Raw genomic sequence first — 18,600 nt, 5'->3', positions numbered from 1 at the left:
AGAGAAACGCGATGTCAATTCCAAACTGTCCTGCCACATCATCGCCAGGGTATCTGCATCATCCACGGTCATTATACACATCATCACATCGCTATCATATCAACACATCCACACCCCACCCCCACCCCCGGCCCCTTTACACCAAACCCCATCGCTCACTCCGCCTCCGGATCCTCCCCCTCCACCACCACAACCACATACCGCCGCGAGGTAGTCTCCTCAAACGCAGCATCCTCATCCTCAGCCCCACCATCCTCCGTGACATGCACGGCATGACTCTCCGAACTCTCCGAAACCATCTGCGCCGTGCCATCCAGCGCATTAATAGCAACAGTATGATGTCGGTGACGCTGCAGCAGCCCGGGCGGGGCGGCGCCCTCGGGGAAGACGACGACGCGGCGCTTCTGGCGCTCGCTCTCGACGCCGCGGGCCGTGTCGCGCTCCTCGTCGATCACGTACAGGCTTCCCGCGGCCAGCAGCGGGTCGGTCGCGGGCGCGTGCGGCGCCTCCCGCATCACGTACCGCCGCTCCGCGCCGCCGCCGCCGCCGCCGCTCGCCCTGCTCGCGCTGTCGCTGGCGGACGGCCGTCGGGAGCTGCTGCTGACCGTCATTGATGATTGCATGGGTGTCTCGAGGGCGGCTTGGAATCGGACGGAGGAGGTGGACGAGTCCATGCTGCCGGCGCCGGCGGTGGTTGCGACCGAGAAGTTGTCGACGCTGAAGTGGCGGCGGTGCGAGCGATGCTTGCGATCCCCGTCGCTGCGGGTGTGGGGCGACACGTCGTCGGAGCCCTGTCTCCCTGCGTAGCGTTCCTCCTTGCCGTCATAAGCCCCCGAGTGTTCGTGGGATCCACCGTTTGAACGCCCGTTCGCCAACAACGGGGCCGACTCCTCATCCGAGGCCGGTCCTGCGCGGCGAGCCTGGATGTCAGGGTACGGGTTCCCGATCCAGCCCTGAAGAAACAATAAAGACGTGACACCGGTTGCTGTAGCAAGCACGGCCAGCGACTTGTTCATCGTCTCCCAACCCCAGAGGTAGCTAACGGCGCCGGCAAAAAGCGGCCCGATCAGGCTACCCCAGGCGTTGGCGAGATTTGGAAGAACAGTGGCCTGAGCTATGGCGTTCGAGGGGCTATCCGCAGAATCACCCAGGACACTTGCGATCTCTTTCGACAAAGGGTCTCCGCAGAGGCCGGTGGCAAAAGAGATAGCGCTGAGCGTCAGGAGAAAGGCGTGTTGCACAAACCGGGTGTTGTCCTTGAGTTGCCCCAGGTATAGGAAAGCGGGGAGAAGAGCCAAAAAGCCGGACGTGGTGAGAAACCGGGCTGACTTGGGTACGTGCTTCGCCAGAATGCCAGAGAGCAACCCGAGAACAGCAGAAGGAGCCGAGAGCGGAACGAACATGTATCCGCTCTCAAGCACCGACCAGTCGAAGTGACGCTGGACGAAGAGCGGAAGCACGCTTTGGAGTGCCGAGGAAATGAGACCAACGACAAGATATCCGCCAAGCGCAACGGAGAGCCGCCTCCAAATGGCCGCAGCATCAGCTGTTGAGGGAGGACTGGGCTGGCTCGATACCACGGGTACCGATGTGGGCGAGATCGACCGAGAGGACCTCCTGCTGTGACCGCCAGCTTCCGAAGGCATCGTCCCATAACCGCCACCCTGTTGTGTTTCCGACTCGAGGAGCCCGGTCGTCTCGTCCGTGGAGCCAGCCCGGCTAATTAAAGTGACACTGGCAACCGCTAGAGCCAACAGCATATTGAATGCGATAACGGCGTAGGCGCAGTAAAAGAGAGCGTCAGAGCTGTAGTGGTCGTGCAAGAATCCGGCGATGAGGGGGGCTGTTGTCATGGCGGTGCTCTGTAGGAAGGCAGGTGAGAGCCACGTTATATTGGTGCTGGCTGTATTGGTGCTGGCTGCGGTTGCCAGTAGCCCAGACGACGCCCCTGTGATGGCAGCCGCTGCAAGGCCCTGAAGAACACGTGCCAGAATCAACGTGAAGAGATCATCGGAGAACTGCAGGAGCGCAAAGGCAGCTGCGGCACAAGCCAGACCTGCGAGCAATATTGCGTAGCCTTTTGGTCCCTGCCGTGTCAGAAAGGTCATCAAAGCTTTTGCGAACAGAGTTAGTTACCCAACATCCAAAGCCGTTGACCGAGTGCAGAACTTACGAGACACGACGGCAAAAGCACCACCATACGCGGCGACAAGGACCGATGTCCATATCTGGACTACATAAACCCGGTTGTCAGCAAAATACGAATAGCCACTTCTTCGTCCTTCACAGCGCGTACCTTGTTGGGGAGGCACGTGGGCTCGGTGTTGGAGGATGGTCGGGATTATGGGGATGACCTAATCGCTCGAGTCAGTGGGAAAGGGTCCGGTAAATATCGATTCAGAAACTGGTAGACTTACGAGACCCGAGAGAAACATATCCTGTGATTAACCACGGTGGTTAGCAACGAAAAGTGCGATTTGGCTTCCCAAAGGCACATCGACTCACGGTGAAGGCAGTCAACCTCCCCAGTACCACGAGGAACGACATGGTGCGGGGTTCTGGACCGCGGGCCCTTGATACCAGCGGAAAGAACTGCAGGTAATTTGGATTCGATACCGCCGTTGTGGTTGACGAGCCGGTACCTGGTGCCTGTGCCTGTGTTTGTGCGTGGACTCGGAGGAGTCTTGCTCCGAACCGGGCGGGCGACTCCGGGGTCAAGGTTCAGATGGAAGCTGCAAGAGGCTGTGTCGCGTTGGAGCTCGAATCTCCGGATGCAGGCTTTCTAGCTGTTGAAGTAGTTCCTGCGTTAAGATTATGGTTTAAACTCCCATTATGGGAGCGTGCTATGGGCTGGCGCGTCTCCGAGTGTGTCCGAGTTTGGCCTGTTCGCGTGTACGCCGCGCGTCGAAATATTGGGATGTTCGTGGTTTTGCTTCTGGATTTGTCGCGTCGAAACCCTGTAGTTCCAGCTCTCAACCCGGCTGACAGGTACAGAAATCAACCGCCAAACTTCAAACCACCCGGCGAACCCGGAAGATGAGAATGCAGAGTTTCTCAGGTCGCTCCGGGGAGGAGAGAGAGAGGGGCACAAAAAATCGAGGGCCGTTGTTTGGTTATCTTTCACAGCCGCAGCAGGTCACACTTCAAGATGGCAGCGGGGCATTGGCCAACCAAACGCCTGTTTCTCCCCCAAGACCCCCAAACTCCCCCGCCCTCGGTACCCCGCCATGAACTGCATGTGGTTTATTCGATTGGGTGGAGAGGGCGCCAAGCATCTTAGCTCGTGTAACATCCCACCAAACCACTGCAACTTCCAGGGATTCAAGCTTGATGCAAGAAGGGTCCATGTCCACTCTTTGTCCCCAGCTTCAACTTCCGGTCACGCCGTCTCGTTTTGAGCACCGGATCAAGATGGCATTCGCTGATAGCTGTCGACCGAGCTAAACTAGCACGGTACTTACCGCATCGACCATTTCCCAACTCATAAAAACCAAGGTTTTGCAACGCAATTCCGCGACTCCAACCGCGTAGCGATCTCGAGCCTCGAGTCGAACCCATGCCGCTTGTCCTCGACACCATATCCCGGTGCTGCGCTCAAAAGCAATACGGGAAATACTAGCTGCACGCTTCTATGGCCAGGTTTCAACCTATGGATAAGGCGAGACTCAAAGCCAGCCGCGTCGTCATGTTAGTATCACAAGAGCTTCACAAACTAGAAACGAGGCCATGCCCCACAACTCGCACACGCGGTGCTCCTTCCTCTACACAATGCGGAAATCCCGTGCGGCAGCAGTGGCATGTTCCCACGCGAGCGCCTCACCGTCCATGATGCCGTACACGAAGCACTCGCCCACCAGCGAGTAGACGCCCGGCACCGAGCCCGGACGAAGCAAAAACGGGGTGCTCCCCCCATGCAGGACGGCAACAACATCGCCCGGCGCGGCATTCCACGGCGCCAGCCCCACATACCCCCGCTTCGACACCAGCAGGCGGCGATGGGCGCACGCCCGCCGGACCCGCCGCGCGTACCTCACATACTCGGCGGGCCCCGCATCGCGCCCGATGAGAAGACGGGCGCAGTCACGGAGATGGTCACGGAACGCGTTCCGCGGCGGCTGCTGCTCGGCGGCCGGCGAGGTGGAGAAGCCGCGGGGCCAGGGGCCCGGGCCGTACCAGCGCTCGAGCACGGCCGAGTCCCCCGCGGGCGCGCTGCGGTCGCCGGCGAAGTCGCCAATGTAGGTGCGCCACAGCGCCGCGCGCCGGCCCTCGGCTCCGCCGCCGTAGGGGCATGATACCGGCGTCGCGAGCGCCAGCGCCTCCCATTGCTCGAGCCCCTTGCTGCCTGTCCGGGAGGTGAGGGGCTGGCTAGCTTCGGGGTGCCAGGGCGTGCCGAGCGCCGCGACCTCGTCGAACCGGATCCCGTTCAGGGTCAGTGTGTTGTCGTCGTCGTGCGGCTGGATCCGTGCCGGCATCAGTTTGGCAGTGCGGTATCTGGGTGTGTCGTCGAGCCAGTCGAGGAGAGGTGCCGGGTCGTGCTCCCCCCTGACAGCCCAGTTTGGCGCCCAGGAGGGAAGGCGGTCGGCGCCGTCACTGGCTGCGGTCTCGAGAGTCGCCGCAGCGTTGCGCCATTCCCGGGCGTAGTTGAGTATGTCAACACATCCGCTGTGCTGTATTGTCTTGCGGGCGAAGTCCGCGTAGATGCATGCCGTGGAAACGGATGTGCCATAGTCGGGCACCACGCCAGCTTCGAGGATCCGAGGCACCAGGTCGAGGAAGCCATAGATCCTGTCTCTGGGGTCCTCACATTCCAGCCACCGGGACTCGTACAACAACCCACAGGGGCTCAACCCCCCCTCGCCGCTACTCCATCCCTGACGAAGCATCTTGATCACATAAAACAACCTGAGAAAATCCACCGTCCCGGAACCCACCCCCTTTCCAACCTCTCCCTCCAACGAGTCCCCCATCGCCTCCCACGTCACCTCATCCGGCCCACACACAACAACAATACGCCTAGCCAGCACCGCCTCCCGAACAAAAGACAAGCGCGGCGGCCTCCGCGCCTCCCACTCCGGGCAAGAAAACAACCCCGCCGGAGGCGACACTGCCATACCAACACCCGCCACCACCACAGCCGGCTCGCCCATCCAGACGCACAACCGGCGCGCCCCGGCATAGATGCGCGGCCGAAGGCGCCGGTCCCGCTGCTGGTCCACGCAGATAGCATCATCAATCCACAAGCTCCGCGGGGCGGACGGGCGCCGGAGCCGGCGCAGCGCTGCTGCCGTGGGTTGGGCGACGGGGCATGGCGCGTCGTTGACGGTGATTATTGCTTCTTCTTCTTCTTTGGGGTGTTGTTTGCTAGGGGTGCGCCAGAGAGAGGTGAGGATGTCGTAATTGGGGCGGGATGAGAGGAGGGTGGTCTCGAGGCGGCAGCGGATCGGTGCGCTGTGGAGGGGTGCGGGGAGGAGGATGAGGAGGTGGATTTCGTGTACGGTTGAGGGTTTTGTGGGGGTGAGGTGGGAGGGGTTGGCCATGGTTGGGGGTTGGTGTTGTTGTGTTGTGTGGAAGGGGTGTGTGTGGGCTTTTTCGCGGGTTGGGTGCGGCTGAAGGTTGGGAATCGGACCTGACCGCTTCTTGGGGTTTGCAGTTATGGGTCTTGGTTTCTCCCATCTCCCTAGGTCTTGTTTCCATTCCTAGCATCTCCATCATTCCAAGAGTTTTTGTAGGTCGATGACCTGGGCTAATAACTCGAGCGTCATCAGGTCCGGTTCCATCTCGGGTCGAGCTTGATAATTTGCCGGGCAGCTGTTAACGGGTAGAGATGAAGGGTTCCCGACTTCTCTTTCTTCCAAATAATTAGGTACATGGTCTAGTGGTATGATTTTCGTTTCGCAGCTTTGCTTCATCCCAGCTTCGCTTATGAAAGGTCCCCGGTTCACCCGGGTATATCCATTTCTACGTCGACCCTTCTTGCTTCTGTTCGAACTTTTCTATTTTCTCCGAAGCCGTTTCACCCAACGTTCCAAATGATTAGGTATATAGTCTAATAGTATAATTTTCATTTTATAGCTTTACTTTATCCTAACTTTATTTATAAAAGGTTTCTAGTTTACCTAAATATATCTATTTTTACATTAACCTTTCTTACTTCTATTTAAACCTTTCTATTTTCTCTAAAGCTATTTCCTTTAATATTCTAAATAATTAGATATATAGTCTAGTAGTATAATTTTTATTTTATAGCTTTACTTTATCCTAGCTTTATTTATAAAAGGTCCCCGGTTTACCTAGGTATATCCATTTTTACGTTGACCCTTCTTGCTTCTGTCCGAACTTTTCTGTTCTCTCCGAAGCCGTTTCCCTCAACATTCCAAATGATTGGGTACATGGTCTAGTGGTATGATTTTCGTTTCGCAGCTTTGCTTTATCCCAGCTTCGCTTATGAAAGGTCCCCGGTTCACCCGGGTGTATCCATTTTTGCGTCGACCCTTCTTGCTTCTGTCCGAACTTTTCTATTCTCTCCGAAACCGTCCCCATAGCCCAGGTCTCTTCAGCTCAGACTGGCGCGCGCGCCAAGACAGTTAAATGGGGGTGAGTGTTTTAACGTGAGCGAGTTAATATTGCCAAGATGCCAACTCCCCGGAACTCGGTCTCTCTCTCACCACTAACATAATCCGTACACATCAGTTGCTCGCCATGGCATTTGGCCACCCCCCTGACGAACAGCATGGCATTGATAACGACCGGGCCCCTTTACTCCCCAATGTGGTTGAATCTCGAGACCAAGTGCCCGTTCGAATTTCTCGCCGGCTCTACACGTCGCACTTTTTATCAACATGGAATTCTCGCGTATTCGAGTTCGGCGCTGTGCTGTACCTGGCAACCGTCTTCCCCGGGACCTTGTTGCCCATGTCTGTGTACGCCTTGACGCGCGGGCTTTCGGCCATTCTCTTTGCCCCTGCCATCGGGCACTATGTCGACACGGGCAACCGTCTCCAGGTCGTCCGAGTGTCTATTAGCAAGTTCTCACTCTCACTCTCACTCTCACTCTCACTCTCACTCTTCAATGCCCTCTTCCTTGCCATCTTCTAATAACCATCCAGTCTTCCAGCGCCTTGCCGTCGCGGCATCCTGCGTAATCTTTTATATCCTCGTCATCGACCTGCCACTCGGACGTGGCGGGAGAACGGGCATGCTTGTGTTCCTGTCTTTCTTAGCCTGCGTTGAGAAGCTATGCTCCATCATGAATTTAGTCTCGGTTGAGAAAGACTGGGTAAGTCAGCTCATTGCAAGACAAGCGCCCCGGACCTCTAGCTCATCGGGTTGGTAGGTCGTGGTTGTAGCGGACAAGAACCATGCTGCACTGATCATCATGAACGCACAAATTCGGCGCATTGACTTGCTATGCAATCTCTTCGGCCCCCTTTTCATTGCCTTGCTCGACGGCTTCTCGACCGAAGTGGCTATCATTGTCAACATGGCCATGAACGTCACGTCCATCGTCCTCGAGTACTTCGCTATCGCCCGGGTCTACTACGAGGTTCCGGCACTGCAGGAGGTTAGGGCGAGACCACGGCGAGAGCTGACAAACGACGAACCGGCGCAGGCGCGCGAAAGTCAAAGCCGACTCGCCCAAAGTTGGGGGCGCGCCCGTGGCGTCTTCGGAAAGTCTGCTAGGGATTTCAACTTCTACTTCCGCCACCGCGCGTTTCTCCCTTCTTTCGCGGGCGCCCTGCTCTACCTCACCGTATTGAGCTTTGCAGGCCAGATGGTGACCTACCTGCTCTCGGCCGGCTACACTGCAAACCAAGTCGGCCTTACGAGGACGCTGAGCGTGTTCTTTGAAGTATTGGCGACATGGGTGGCGCCTTGGCTCATGGGACGAATTGGACCTGTGAGAGCTGGGCTTTGGCTCAGCAGCTGGCAAGTTAGTACGCTAGTCGCCGGGATCACACTCTTTTGGATCTTCCAAGACAAGCCTGTCGTCTCGGCCACCGGTCTCGTGGGGGGGACCATACTGAGCCGTCTAGGGCTGAGAGGTTTTGACCTTTGCGTACAAATCATCGTCCAGGAGGTAAGAACCTGTGCTGATTCTGGTGGAGATGATACACACAAGACTAACCGTCTGCGCAGGATGTCGAGGTCGAAAGCCGTGGTGCATTTTCTTCAGTTGAGGCGGCGTGGCAAAACGGCTTTGAGCTTCTGTCTTTTGCGACGACTATCATCTTCTCCCATCCGGAGCAGTTCAAGTGGCCCTCACTCATATCCGTTGGGGCCGTTGCTTCGGCGTGGGCAGCATACAGCTTTTTCGTCTACGTCCAAAGAGGACATTTGCTTCACCTGGACGCACTGGGGAAGATGATGGGTACCAGCCAGGGGAACCAGAGGGAGAGAGAAGTTGGGGTCGGTCGGATCACATCGGAAACTAACATTTAGTCACATTCCAATGATCGAATCTCTATTTTTCTACAAATGGAATCACAACGAAAACCCTCTCGGCCAGACCCGCCATTGAGAACCTCGCCAGCACTTCACCCCCATACTATCAATGAGGCATATTTCGGCATTTCTGAAGGCGAGCTAGTGGCGGCCTGGATCCCATGACATAAGATTTCCTGTCTGGCGTCGACTAGCAGCTGAGCTATGCCTCTTGGAGTTCTCAACATGCCCATCAAGGTTCTCAGCGTGCCCCTCCTCGAATCAGCCCGAATCGCCCCCCTCACGACACAGTCGGTTAAATACCGCAAATCAAGATTCAAGACCAGAAATCATCCCTCGCAACCTTGACACCCGCTTGTCTGTGAAACTCCAACAGTCTCCTCACATGGCCAACCTCTCAGCCAAATGGACCAAGCTCGCCTCGAGCGAGCGCCTTGAGCGCTCCTCCCACTCGCTCTCCGTGTTGGGATCCCAAGCATACATCTTTGGCGGCGAGGTGCTCCCCCGCCAGCCAGTCGACAACCGACTCGACGTGATCGAGCTCACTCCAGGACAAGGTTCGAACACCACCAACATCCCCACCTCCCTGCTCCTCCTCATCCCACCCCTCCACATCAACCAACCAACTAACTCCTCCCCCCCTGCAGCCACCGCAACCACCCTCCCACCCCCCACGCCATCCCCCACCCCCCGCGTCGGCGCCGCCACCACCACCCTCCACAACACCGCCCTCTACCTCTTCTCCGGCCGCGGCGGCCTGGCCATGGCGCCCATCCAAGACCCCGCCGAGCGCGGCGCCCTCTGGCGCTACACCCCCACCACCTCCCCCACTGCCAACCCCGAACCTCACTGGGAACTCCTCCCCCCCACCGACCCCTCCGCCCCCCACCCCGCCCCCCGCAGCTACCACGCCATAGCCTCAGACGGCACCGAGAATATCTATGTCCATGCGGGCTGCCCGGAAACGGGCCGCCTGGCGGATGTCTGGGCGTTCCACGTGCCGACACGGACATGGCGCGAGCTGCCGGAGGCGCCGGCGCCGGCGCGCGGGGGGGCGTCGATTGCGGTTTTGGGGGGCAGGCTGTATAGGATGGGGGGGTTTGATGGGGTGAGGGAGAGGGGCGGGGAGGTGGATGTGTTGGATCTTGGTGGTGGTGGTGGTGGTGGTGCTGGTAGTGGTGGTGCTGGTAGTGGTGGTGCTGGTAGTGGTGGTGCTGCTGCTGCTGGGGAGTGGAGGACGGTTGGGTTCGTGCCGGATGGGGTGAGCGGGCCGGAGGCGAGGAGCGTGGCGGGGTTGGTGGCGGTGAGGGTTAAGGGGAGGGGGTTGTTGGTGGTGTTGTTTGGGGAGCGGGATCCGAGTTCTTTGGGGCATGCTGGGGCCGGGAAGATGTTGGGGGATGTGTGGGCTTTTGATGTTGAGAGTGAGGTGTGGACGGAAGTGAAGTGGCAAGGGGATGCTCCTGTTGCGAGGGGTTGGTTTGGTGCGGATGTGGTGAGGGGGGATGGCGGTGAGGATGCTGTTATTATCCATGGCGGTCTGGCGGAGGATAACTCGAGGCTTGGAGATGTGTGGAAGTTGGAGTTCGAATAGTTAGTTCTCCCATCGACTAAGCGTGTATTAATGTTTGGATGTCCCGGTTCCAGGGTTCCTTTTCTTTTGAGAAGTCCCAGAACGTGGTTGAGTGGCAGACAAGCTGGTCTGACTCCATGGCTGTTCGTCCTTGCTCTCGCCGATCCAACGGTGCAGGGAGTAGTACCCGGATGAGGCCTGTCTCTGAGCCGATCCGCTGCTGGCGGTCGATGGTGCGTATGACGAAGCGCCTGAAATTTTAGACTGAGCGGTAGCTGTGTTCATGGTGACTAGAATCCGTAATTTAGTGGAATACAGCCAGGGAAGGGGCAAGGGCATAACTAACCGCTCGTGATTTCAGGAGCTGAACCGTGATCAATACAATGGCGGCTGGGTCTGAAGATGAGTGTAGATACGCCGTGTGTTTGTGAGAAGTGCAGAGTAACATCGATGTCTAAACTCCATATGATTTCAAGCCGAGCACCTATGGAATAGTATCTTATATATATCGTCAAGCCTTGTCCGTGCCTAATGCCTGCCACATGATTGCCACCACCGCATCGAATTCATCTTCGTACTACAATCAATCAATCTTACACCCAACCTCATTTCTCACGCCGTTGTGCCCGCAACGAATTGAAGCTGAGTACGGACACAGCGTCAGCCTTATTGCCAAGGTGACCGTCAACACAAGTATCAGGTGAGCCAAAACCCAACGGCCCCCCGATGGCGACCTTCACCCCCCCTTCCAGCCCGCATCCTGCCTCCCTCCGTGACCGAAAGGCCCGACTGGTGCTGCCAAACATGGGGCCAAGCCCAAGCTTTTGCTGAAGCCAAGATGCGCCGGCCGCAGATCGGCACAGCCCTACCATACCCGAGGTTTGGTTCACCCACCCAAGCCCATGCCGATCGCTCCCCCCAAGGGTTCAGATTCAGGGGTGCTGCCCCGACCTGAGGTTCCCCGTTTCGTTTCAGGTTCCACCGGCGCTACCGGCCGGCCCCTGCAGGTCGTCTCCACGGTGGGAGCCTCGAGGTTAAATTAGGCAGATTGGGCATCACGGATCGGTCAGCAGAGGGACGTTGATCGGCTTGCGTGGTGACGTCTTCTATTCCCGGAGGGTAGCATCTGGTCCAAGGCTCTCATCACTCCCATTTCTCATCAGCGGTCTTCACGGAAGCCAGGCCTGGGTGTAACCTTGAAAGGTACTGCTTTGCAGCGTAGGTATTTCGCGTCTGCGGATTCCGCCGGCTACACATGCCGCCTAACCAAACGCTATTCCTATCCGTGAAAGTAAAAACTGTGGTATTTCGTGCTTCGTGCCCAGCCAAACCGGATGATACCGTGCTCATCCAAGCCCCAGACCCGCCTCTTTACAACCATTTACATATATATACACACATTACCACAAATCCTGTGGTAAGAAGAAGAGAATCCCGATCCTGCTTGCTGCCGGGTTCAGGGGCAAAACCAGACACCCACCAGACCGTAAACCTTGCCCTCCTGCCCCATAACCAGACGAGCAATTCCCCGTCAAGGAAGCAGTTCCTGCCCCCTCCCCTTCCCAAACCCTACCCCATCCTTTCCCAAGTTAAAAGGTGATCACCCCGCCCCGGGGTGTCCCGTCCCCATATCCGCCTGATGTTGCTGGTGTTGTTGGTGGTGCTGCTGCTGCTGCTGCTGCTGTTGTTGTTGCTGCCAGCCCATCGCCATGGCATTCGCAAACACAGACTCGTCGACCACGGTGCCCGCCAAACTGCTCCAGTCGTCGTACATATTCATCGGTGGCGACATGAGATGGGGTTGCGGCGGGGGCGGTTGCTGCGGGTGTTGTTGATGCAGGCGCTGCTGTTGCTGTTGGTGCTGGAGTTGCTGCTGTATTTGGTGCTGCTGCTGCGGCGTCATTTGTGATAAAAGCTGCATGTGCGGGTGCACGTGCGTTACGGCGAGGTCGTAGTATCCGTTCGTCCCGGCCCCCATCATCGGCTGGCCGTACGGGGACATTACCCCTTGAGGTGGTTGTTGTAGTGGTTGTTGTTGTTGTTGTTGTTGTTGCGGTTCTTGCGGTTGTGCTGGTGGTGTTGGTTGTTGGCTAAAGAAGGGGTTGTTTTTAGGAAACATCGAGGGAAGAGGTGCAATGTTGCGTTGCTTCTTCGGGAACGGTTCGTCATCGTATGATGTTGGTGGGGGCGGCGGCGGTTGGGGCGTGGACATATGTTTCGTTAAGGGCGATGACTTCATTACGGCCTTGTGCTTCGGCGGTTCGGAAATCGGCCGTGAACTCGCCGAGGTAGCGGGTGGTACAGGTGCGACGGTCGGCTGGACCTCGGTTCGCAGTCGAATGGTGGCCGAGTCGTGGGCGAGGCGGGCGAGGAGTTTCGGATCGTCTCGGCTCTCACTGAAGAATTCGAGAAGGTCTTGGAGTTTCCCCGGGCTTTCGCCCTCGAGGAACCCCTGCGCGTGGCCTGTTGATTTGACCTCCCATTCTAGCATGGGTTGCTGGTTGCGTGGTAAATGACCGTAGAGCTCCGAGTCGAGGTCTTTCCAAGCCTGACTGATGGTGGGCTGATGCAGGAGGCCGTAGATTACGAGCGAGTGGTTCCAGTGTGACTTGTTGCAGCCATCTTCGTAGTGCCGGGCGATATGGTCAAAGTAGCGGTCACGGCTGGCAAGGAATCCGCCGCAAAAGCCGCATGCCCTGGTAGATGGTCAGCTTGCCTGGTATGTTTACGGAGGTTGCACCATGCACGACATGGGCTACATTGCTGCACTACCCCAGACTACGGAAGGACAGAGAGCGGAAATGACGGATAGGGGGGCCGAGGTAAAGAGAGGAGTAACTCGAGAGAACATACCATGCCGTCTTCTTCTGCGTATACTTCACCACACGTTCGGCATGCGGGCAAGTTGTACAGCCGTGGGCGTTCTTATGGTGTTGATTGAAGGTATTCGCACCCCAAAAGATGCGGTTGCAGTTTGGACAGGGGTAGCGCTTGTAGCGTTCGTGAAACTCATCTTCGTGCCGCTTCCAGTCAAACTTGCGCTGGAAGGCGACGTCGCAGAAAGTGCACCAGTAAGCGCCCTGCGGTTTGGAGCTGCCGCGGTTGTTGCTCTTGACGGGCGGCGCAGGCGGCGCGGGCAGCGGCGTTGCCGAAAGTTCCTGAAGACCGCCCCCAATTCCTCCCTGGGACGATACTGAGCTCATCGAGGTCGCGGTGGACATGACGCTCGCCCTCCCTGATGACTTGGAGCTCGTCGTCGACACCGAAAGTCGCGTGTTGTAATTGGCGTGGTGGCCGCGTTTCTCCTGGACAACTACTTGTTGCTGCCCCTGTTGTGCAGCCTGCTGCGGGCTACTTGCGTCCATCCCTGGCGTAGTAGCAGCGTTCCCTAGCGCCTTGTCAATCACTCAATTCCTCATCGAATGCATCCGTGTTTCTTACCATCATCACCGTAGTTCTCCAACAATGCGCGCAGCAGCGCTTCTCGTGACAATCCGCAGTCGGTAAGGGCCTGGACATGAAGACGGGCCGCCTCCAGGCTGTCGGCGGGCGGATTGCGGAAAGGATCCATGGCGAAAGAATGAGCGGCCCGAGGCTCAGGTTAACTCAGCCCAGCATAGAACAGCAATGATTAAAAAAACAAAAAAGGAAAATAAAAGGAAAGTCGTTGGCTAGTTGGTTGATAGATTGCTCCCGGCAAGATCTGACGTCGTTAGCTCTCCATCGTGTGCAAGTGCAAAAACACGAGGAGCCAAAAATGGAGAAACAAAAAGATGCTAAGTTCAGGTGCGGCGAGCGAGGCCACGCGCATGTGGGAGACAAGCCAGGAATATAATACGACGCGCCCCGAGGATGGCTGCAACCCTCCCTTTAAAAATGGGACAGGGGGAAGGCCTCCAGGGGATGGAGCGCGCGCGGCGCGGGTCGGGGGCGAGGCACCGATGAACCGGGGAGTGCTGACTGATTGTGAGGGAAAGGAAGGGGAAAAAACAGGACCGGCAGGTGAGCGACGCAAGAAATCCTGTTCTTCTTTGATCCCGTCAGTCCGTCCCCATCCTCGTCGTCCCCAACACCCGCCGAGCAAACCCCGATCGACGAACCTGTCTCGGGCACAACAGGCACCTCGACACAACCTCGATGGGCAGCCAGCCGCCTCTCTCCACCTCCACCACACCGGCTGACGGGACCACCACGAGCCACAGGGTGAGTGACGGGCAGCGAGCAGCAACCAGGGCAGGGTGCGGCAGATCGTCTGCGACCTTCCCGACACCCTCGCTCTCTCTTCCCCAGGGATCCAGCCCGCTGCTCTCCGCGCCCCTGATTGGGCACAGCGCCGATTCTGACCCCTGTCCCACCTGAAACAGTGCCCGGGAACCCCGCTGGACGAGTGCGTTTCGAAACACCACGCCTTGCAGCGTGGCGCCCAATCAGCACGCGTCGAGCGCCTGCGGCGCCGCTGTCAGAAGGGGAATGAGAGTGTTGTTGGCTGCTGCTGTTGCTGCTGTTTTGTTTGCTCGCGCTGCAGCGGCTGAGAGCGGACGAAAGAAGAAGGGGGATCGAGGGAAAATGGCTCGCCGTCTGCGGCACTTGGCTGCTGCAGTGCCTGCCACTGTGCTGCCGCTGCTGATGACAGGGATCTTCCCTCGTCCCGTCTGTTCTTGGTCCGTCTGGTGGTTCATCCGTTCCCCCATTCTTCGAGCAACGAAAGCAAGGATGGACTGTTGAAAGAAGATCGGATCTCGCAAGGTGTGGGGTCAAGGATCCGCCGTCGCTCTCGATCGGTTTCCTGCTTTCTTGTCTCGAGGCCTGTCCCTCTTATTAAAAGCGTTCAATTAAGGACCGGGAGTCAGGCAATCCCCTTCTTTGAGGAACCACACCCGATCTTTCTCCGCAACTTGCAACGACAAGTTCCTTCTGAAGATACGGGTCCGAGATGGACTGGGCTTGTTTGTCTGCTGCTTGTGCACGGAACTTGAAGGTAAGCTTCGCCGAGGAACACCCCTGTGGGCGCAGTTTGGCCCGTCAGCCAACTTGTCAAACGATTCAAACCACCCGTCTTACCCCCCTACTCCACCGCTGAGTCGACCACGATGAACTTGCTCTCAGTGCTGGTAAACAACGCAGACACCAACCGTGGCCTTTCTCCTCTCAAGTAGGAAGATAAAAAGTCAAAGAAAGGAAAACCAGAGGACGGGGAAAAGGCCGCTTTCGAGCTGTTGTTGAAGTGGCCTCCCTGAACCCAAGTCAAACGCCGTCCACATGCATGCCGAGTGTGATGGTGTAAATGAGCGCTTTCTTTTTGAACTGTAATTTGTTGCCTTGTTAAGATGAATGTCCCCTTCCTTAAACAGTACCCATGTATTGCCATGGACAGACCCAACTCCGACCCCGGATCCCGTCATCCCCCAACATTTCTTCCGTCCATTAACCCTCCCGACCTAGAGTCGACCGCCCGCTAAGATTATAAAACGGACAGTAACGTAGCTTTGCTGGAAATGACGTTGCCGGCAGCGCGTCGTTCGTCTGAAGTGGTCAGAACAACTCGAACCCAGCCTCCTCCAGCTCCTTCCCCGTCGGCAGCATGGGACGGCCCTGCATCGGGAACGGCCAGAACAGCGGGTTCTCCAGCGCATCCGCCAGGTCTGCGGCGTCGGTGGGCCTGCTGCCGGGCTTCGTGTCCGCGCCCGACCCCGATGCCGTGCCGCTGCCCCACGTCGAGTTGAAGTCGGATTCCAAGAAGTTGGGGGCGAAGAAATTAAGGCTGGTCGCCACCGGCCTCGTGGACTTGTCTACTTCGGCCAATGCCACCTCGCGGGGCTCATCGTCAATCTTGGTCTTGATCTCGACGTCAATGTTCCACTTTTTAGCTAGGAATGTTAGGATGTTGAGTGCCTGTTCTGCAAAATGATGGCACGGCGCCATCTCGGTGAGATCTGCGATTCCCCGGCTGAGGGCGTCGATAACGTGGGGATTCAGCGCGGCTGGTCCTCGTGGGGGCTGGTCGGCCTGCGCCGCGTCGCTCCCTTCTTTGATGACTGATCGGGAGCTGGAGCCTGCTGCGGCTATGGCTAGATGCATGATCGACGAGGTGAGGACGAAATATGGGACGAACGACGGGGTCCGTCTTAGTGTGTAAAGTTGTGCATACGAGCGCAACAGCCCAGTGATGGCATCCGCTGCTTGTGAGCAGACATCGCGCGGGGATATGCTGGACCCGATGATGCGGAGTTTGATAAGAGGACGGAAGAGGAGGAGTATGGCAAAGTGATAGTACATGCTGTTTTATAGGTCAGCATTCGGGCCAAACGTCGCAGCAACCGTGCTCCCACCGCACAAGGTCAAGGGTATCGGGGAACCCACTGTGCAAACAAGACGGCCGGGGTAAAGTTGTGGCCCAATCGTAGCACCTCCGGTATCTTGTCGTACCAGTTCAGGTATTGAGTATAAATAGTGAGCAGATCTCGACTTGTGAGTGGCCGCCCAGGTGAATGCAGAATGTACAATGACTCGTGAACAAGCTCGCTAAGTTCGCAGAAGCATTTATACACAGACCGCACATTGGACGGCTGCTCACAGGACCGCTGGAGTGGCGCGCCTGGTGATCCACTCAGTTCCGGAAGGAGAGGCATCTGAAAAGGGGCGTGTTTACCGTCATCCGTATACGGAATCCACAGTGATGCCTCGATATCGTCTATTATCGCAGGCTTTGGTGGAAGGCGAGGGAAACACGAGCATTGAGGGAGCGAGCCCGTTGCCAATGACCATGCGCTGACCATCGGTTAGAATCTCGAACTACCAAGCCCAGGGCTTAGATATTGCTTACTGGTCCAGAGCGAAAGCTCCCCAAAAAGTAGCCGCCTGAACTGCGCTTTCGTCATCATCTTTGCCATCGTCCTGCAGCCGATGAAGACCCATTTCAATGGCCAGTCGGATGCTCTGGCCGGCGTAATACCAGCTCTCCGAGTCCCTGCCGCAGCTAGCCTCTCTTATAGACATTATCCCCAAGGCCTGAATAGTGGTGAGTTTGTGATGGTTGTGTTCCTGGTAATATAGGCGCTGACACTCCTTGAAGAAGTGGTCGCCCGACGTGTGCGGGTCGTCCGGGTTGGATCGCGTGTTCGGCTGGCTCGAGAAGCGGCATCCTAAGGCCAGTAGCGCGTTGACGAGGATGGAGGAGCAGAACCGAGGTCTACCCTCCATGAAATCCTTGAGGAAGTGCTCCTTGCTGAGCGAGGCGAAAGTTGGATACTCCCAGCAGAAATAGAGAGCTAATAGATGCTGCACCAGCCCCGCGTCGCTGGTTATTGTCGTCCACGTCCCCGGAGGAACCTGCATTTCGGGAATCTCGGGGAGCAAGATATGCCCATAGCCGCGCCCTCTTCCCGCCTCGGAATCGTCGACTTGACTCTCAACCCATGTGCCAACTCGCGACTGAGCGGTCCTGACAATTTCCGGGTTCCAATTCGCTGTGTCCGGATGGGAACCACTCGGCGTCGGGTTACTCCCACTGGAGAAGTGACCTCCCCAGGGACTCTGGTGATCCGCGTCGTGCCGGATGCCACGCTGCTGCTGGCCGGGGACTGGGCTAAGCGCACTTGGGCCGGGAGGGTGCGGCGCGTAGCTGCTCGGCGCGCCAGAGCCATAACTAGAATGCCCGGGTGGAGCGGCACTCCCTTGGTTCAGCAGCCGACTGATTGAGGGTAGCGCGCCGCCGCCCGAAGGCATGGCCCCTCCAAGCCAGTCCGATATCGAGTCCACGCTCTGGCCGCTGCGTAGGCGCGCGAGAACCTCTTCCCAAAGGTCCGGGCGGACGAGGCCGGCAATGACTTGCTCATTGTTACGTTGCTGGCGCCGGAGCTGGTCGATCTCGTGCCGCAAATTCTCCTTCGATTGGCGGACCGGGATCTCATAAACGCACTCGACGTCCTTCTGTCCCTTGCACCTGCCGCAAGGTTTACGTCCGTCGCACTACGGGGGATAGCAATTGTGAGTCTCGAATCATCTCTACTGCGCCGGATATGGCGGGGGTTCGGAAGCCTAGCTAGCTTACGAACCTTTGCGCGTTTCTTGCGGCACTCGGTACAGGCATTGGGTGTCACAACGCCGAGGCCTCTCTTTCTCTTCGATGCATTCGGCGCCGCAGCGGACCCCGCCGGCACAGCTGACGTCCCTGGAGAAAGTGCTGTTGTGTTGTTCCCGCTCGACGTGGACCCCGGCGGCGGTAACCACAGAGGAAGGGGGTTACGGTTTCCTCCTGTTGTGTCTTCTTCCATGGGATCCATGTTGTTTCCACCTGGCGCGTCCCTGCCTCAAGTGGCATCCGAACAACAAGCTCGAGAGGTGCGTCGATCAACGGCCACTAGCATGGTCAGGGATGGTGGGGAGGGCCTCGCGTCGCGGTTGAGAACGTGTGCTTCGAGCCTGGAGTAGTCAAGCGAGTTAGCAATGGATCAAAGCCTGCAGCTCGAGAAGCGGGCAAAAGCTTGAGGGAACCTGAGAAAGAAGGTAGACGAGAGGGAACGAAACAGCAGACATTGAAACTTGAGCATTGAAACTTGAAAAGGACGTACCAAGTACAGCGCACTCAG

At 57.6% G+C, this 18,600-nt stretch overlaps 5 protein-coding genes and 1 non-coding gene across 6 annotated transcripts; 2 read left to right on the top strand and 4 right to left on the bottom strand.

The window, feature by feature from the left end:
- Positions 1-137: 137 nt before the first annotated feature.
- On the bottom strand, positions 138-2,636 carry B0H64DRAFT_80788 (major facilitator superfamily domain-containing protein). Its single transcript, XM_062808810.1, has 5 exons — positions 2,506-2,636; positions 2,418-2,438; positions 2,297-2,354; positions 2,174-2,233; positions 138-2,113 (listed from the first exon to the last, which is right to left on the bottom strand). Exons 1-5 carry the CDS (start codon positions 2,545-2,547, stop codon positions 156-158), a joined length of 2,139 nt encoding a protein of 712 aa, XP_062662218.1. The 5' UTR covers positions 2,548-2,636; the 3' UTR covers positions 138-155.
- A 1,034-nt stretch (positions 2,637-3,670) lies between these two features.
- Positions 3,671-5,622, bottom strand: B0H64DRAFT_80781 (uncharacterized protein). The gene has a single exon (XM_062808809.1). It carries the CDS (start codon positions 5,535-5,537, stop codon positions 3,762-3,764), a length of 1,776 nt encoding a protein of 591 aa, XP_062662217.1. The 5' UTR covers positions 5,538-5,622; the 3' UTR covers positions 3,671-3,761.
- Positions 5,623-5,861: 239 nt separating this feature from the next.
- On the top strand, positions 5,862-5,955 carry B0H64DRAFT_t38. The gene has a single exon. It is a non-coding gene; the product is annotated as a tRNA-Ala (tRNA).
- A 538-nt stretch (positions 5,956-6,493) lies between these two features.
- Positions 6,494-8,633, top strand: B0H64DRAFT_80755 (Ferroporti-1). Its single transcript, XM_062808808.1, has 5 exons — positions 6,494-6,594; positions 6,691-7,021; positions 7,107-7,276; positions 7,334-8,077; positions 8,137-8,633. The coding sequence occupies exons 1-5, from the start codon at positions 6,589-6,591 to the stop codon at positions 8,437-8,439; spliced, it is 1,554 nt and encodes a 517-aa protein (XP_062662216.1). The 5' UTR covers positions 6,494-6,588; the 3' UTR covers positions 8,440-8,633.
- Positions 8,634-11,456: 2,823 nt separating this feature from the next.
- Positions 11,457-13,684, bottom strand: B0H64DRAFT_80697 (uncharacterized protein). Its single transcript, XM_062808805.1, has 3 exons — positions 13,454-13,684; positions 12,866-13,400; positions 11,457-12,708 (listed from the first exon to the last, which is right to left on the bottom strand). The coding sequence occupies exons 1-3, from the start codon at positions 13,581-13,583 to the stop codon at positions 11,613-11,615; spliced, it is 1,761 nt and encodes a 586-aa protein (XP_062662215.1). The 5' UTR covers positions 13,584-13,684; the 3' UTR covers positions 11,457-11,612.
- Positions 13,685-15,462: 1,778 nt separating this feature from the next.
- B0H64DRAFT_80708 (fungal-specific transcription factor domain-containing protein) lies at positions 15,463-18,559 on the bottom strand. The gene is made up of 4 exons (XM_062808806.1): positions 18,067-18,559; positions 16,836-17,980; positions 16,373-16,780; positions 15,463-16,289 (listed from the first exon to the last, which is right to left on the bottom strand). The coding sequence occupies exons 1-4, from the start codon at positions 18,292-18,294 to the stop codon at positions 15,545-15,547; spliced, it is 2,526 nt and encodes an 841-aa protein (XP_062662214.1). The 5' UTR covers positions 18,295-18,559; the 3' UTR covers positions 15,463-15,544.
- Positions 18,560-18,600: the final 41 nt, after the last annotated feature.

Source organism: Chaetomium fimeti (assembly GCF_033439085.1).
Source record: "Chaetomium fimeti strain CBS 168.71 chromosome Unknown B0H64scaffold_2, whole genome shotgun sequence".
In the NCBI taxonomy this organism is placed as follows: Eukaryota; Fungi; Ascomycota; class Sordariomycetes; order Sordariales; family Chaetomiaceae; genus Chaetomium; species Chaetomium fimeti.
This window is presented reverse-complemented; position numbering and strand designations above follow the sequence as displayed.

Coding starts and splice junctions, on each gene's coding strand:
- B0H64DRAFT_80788 (XM_062808810.1), bottom strand. CDS start 2,547: ATGTCGTTCCTCGTGGTACTGGGGAGGTTGACTGCCTTCACC. Junction 2,439..2,505: donor GGAGGTTGACTGCCTTCACC/GTGAGTCGATGT, acceptor GGTTAATCACAG/GATATGTTTCTCTCGGGTCT. Junction 2,355..2,417: donor ATATGTTTCTCTCGGGTCTC/GTAAGTCTACCA, acceptor TCGAGCGATTAG/GTCATCCCCATAATCCCGAC.
- B0H64DRAFT_80781 (XM_062808809.1), bottom strand. CDS start 5,537: ATGGCCAACCCCTCCCACCTCACCCCCACAAAACCCTCAACCGTACAC.
- B0H64DRAFT_80755 (XM_062808808.1), top strand. Junction 7,022..7,106: donor GGTCGTCCGAGTGTCTATTA/GCAAGTTCTCAC, acceptor ATAACCATCCAG/TCTTCCAGCGCCTTGCCGTC. Junction 8,078..8,136: donor TACAAATCATCGTCCAGGAG/GTAAGAACCTGT, acceptor CCGTCTGCGCAG/GATGTCGAGGTCGAAAGCCG.
- B0H64DRAFT_80697 (XM_062808805.1), bottom strand. CDS start 13,583: ATGGATCCTTTCCGCAATCCGCCCGCCGACAGCCTGGAGGCGGCCCGT. Junction 13,401..13,453: donor GGAGAACTACGGTGATGATG/GTAAGAAACACG, acceptor ACAAGGCGCTAG/GGAACGCTGCTACTACGCCA. Junction 12,709..12,865: donor ACGCAGAAGAAGACGGCATG/GTATGTTCTCTC, acceptor ACCATCTACCAG/GGCATGCGGCTTTTGCGGCG.
- B0H64DRAFT_80708 (XM_062808806.1), bottom strand. CDS start 18,294: ATGGATCCCATGGAAGAAGACACAACAGGAGGAAACCGTAACCCCCTT. Junction 17,981..18,066: donor GCCGCAAGAAACGCGCAAAG/GTTCGTAAGCTA, acceptor TATCCCCCGTAG/TGCGACGGACGTAAACCTTG. Junction 16,290..16,372: donor CCGGCCGTCTTGTTTGCACA/GTGGGTTCCCCG, acceptor CCTATAAAACAG/CATGTACTATCACTTTGCCA.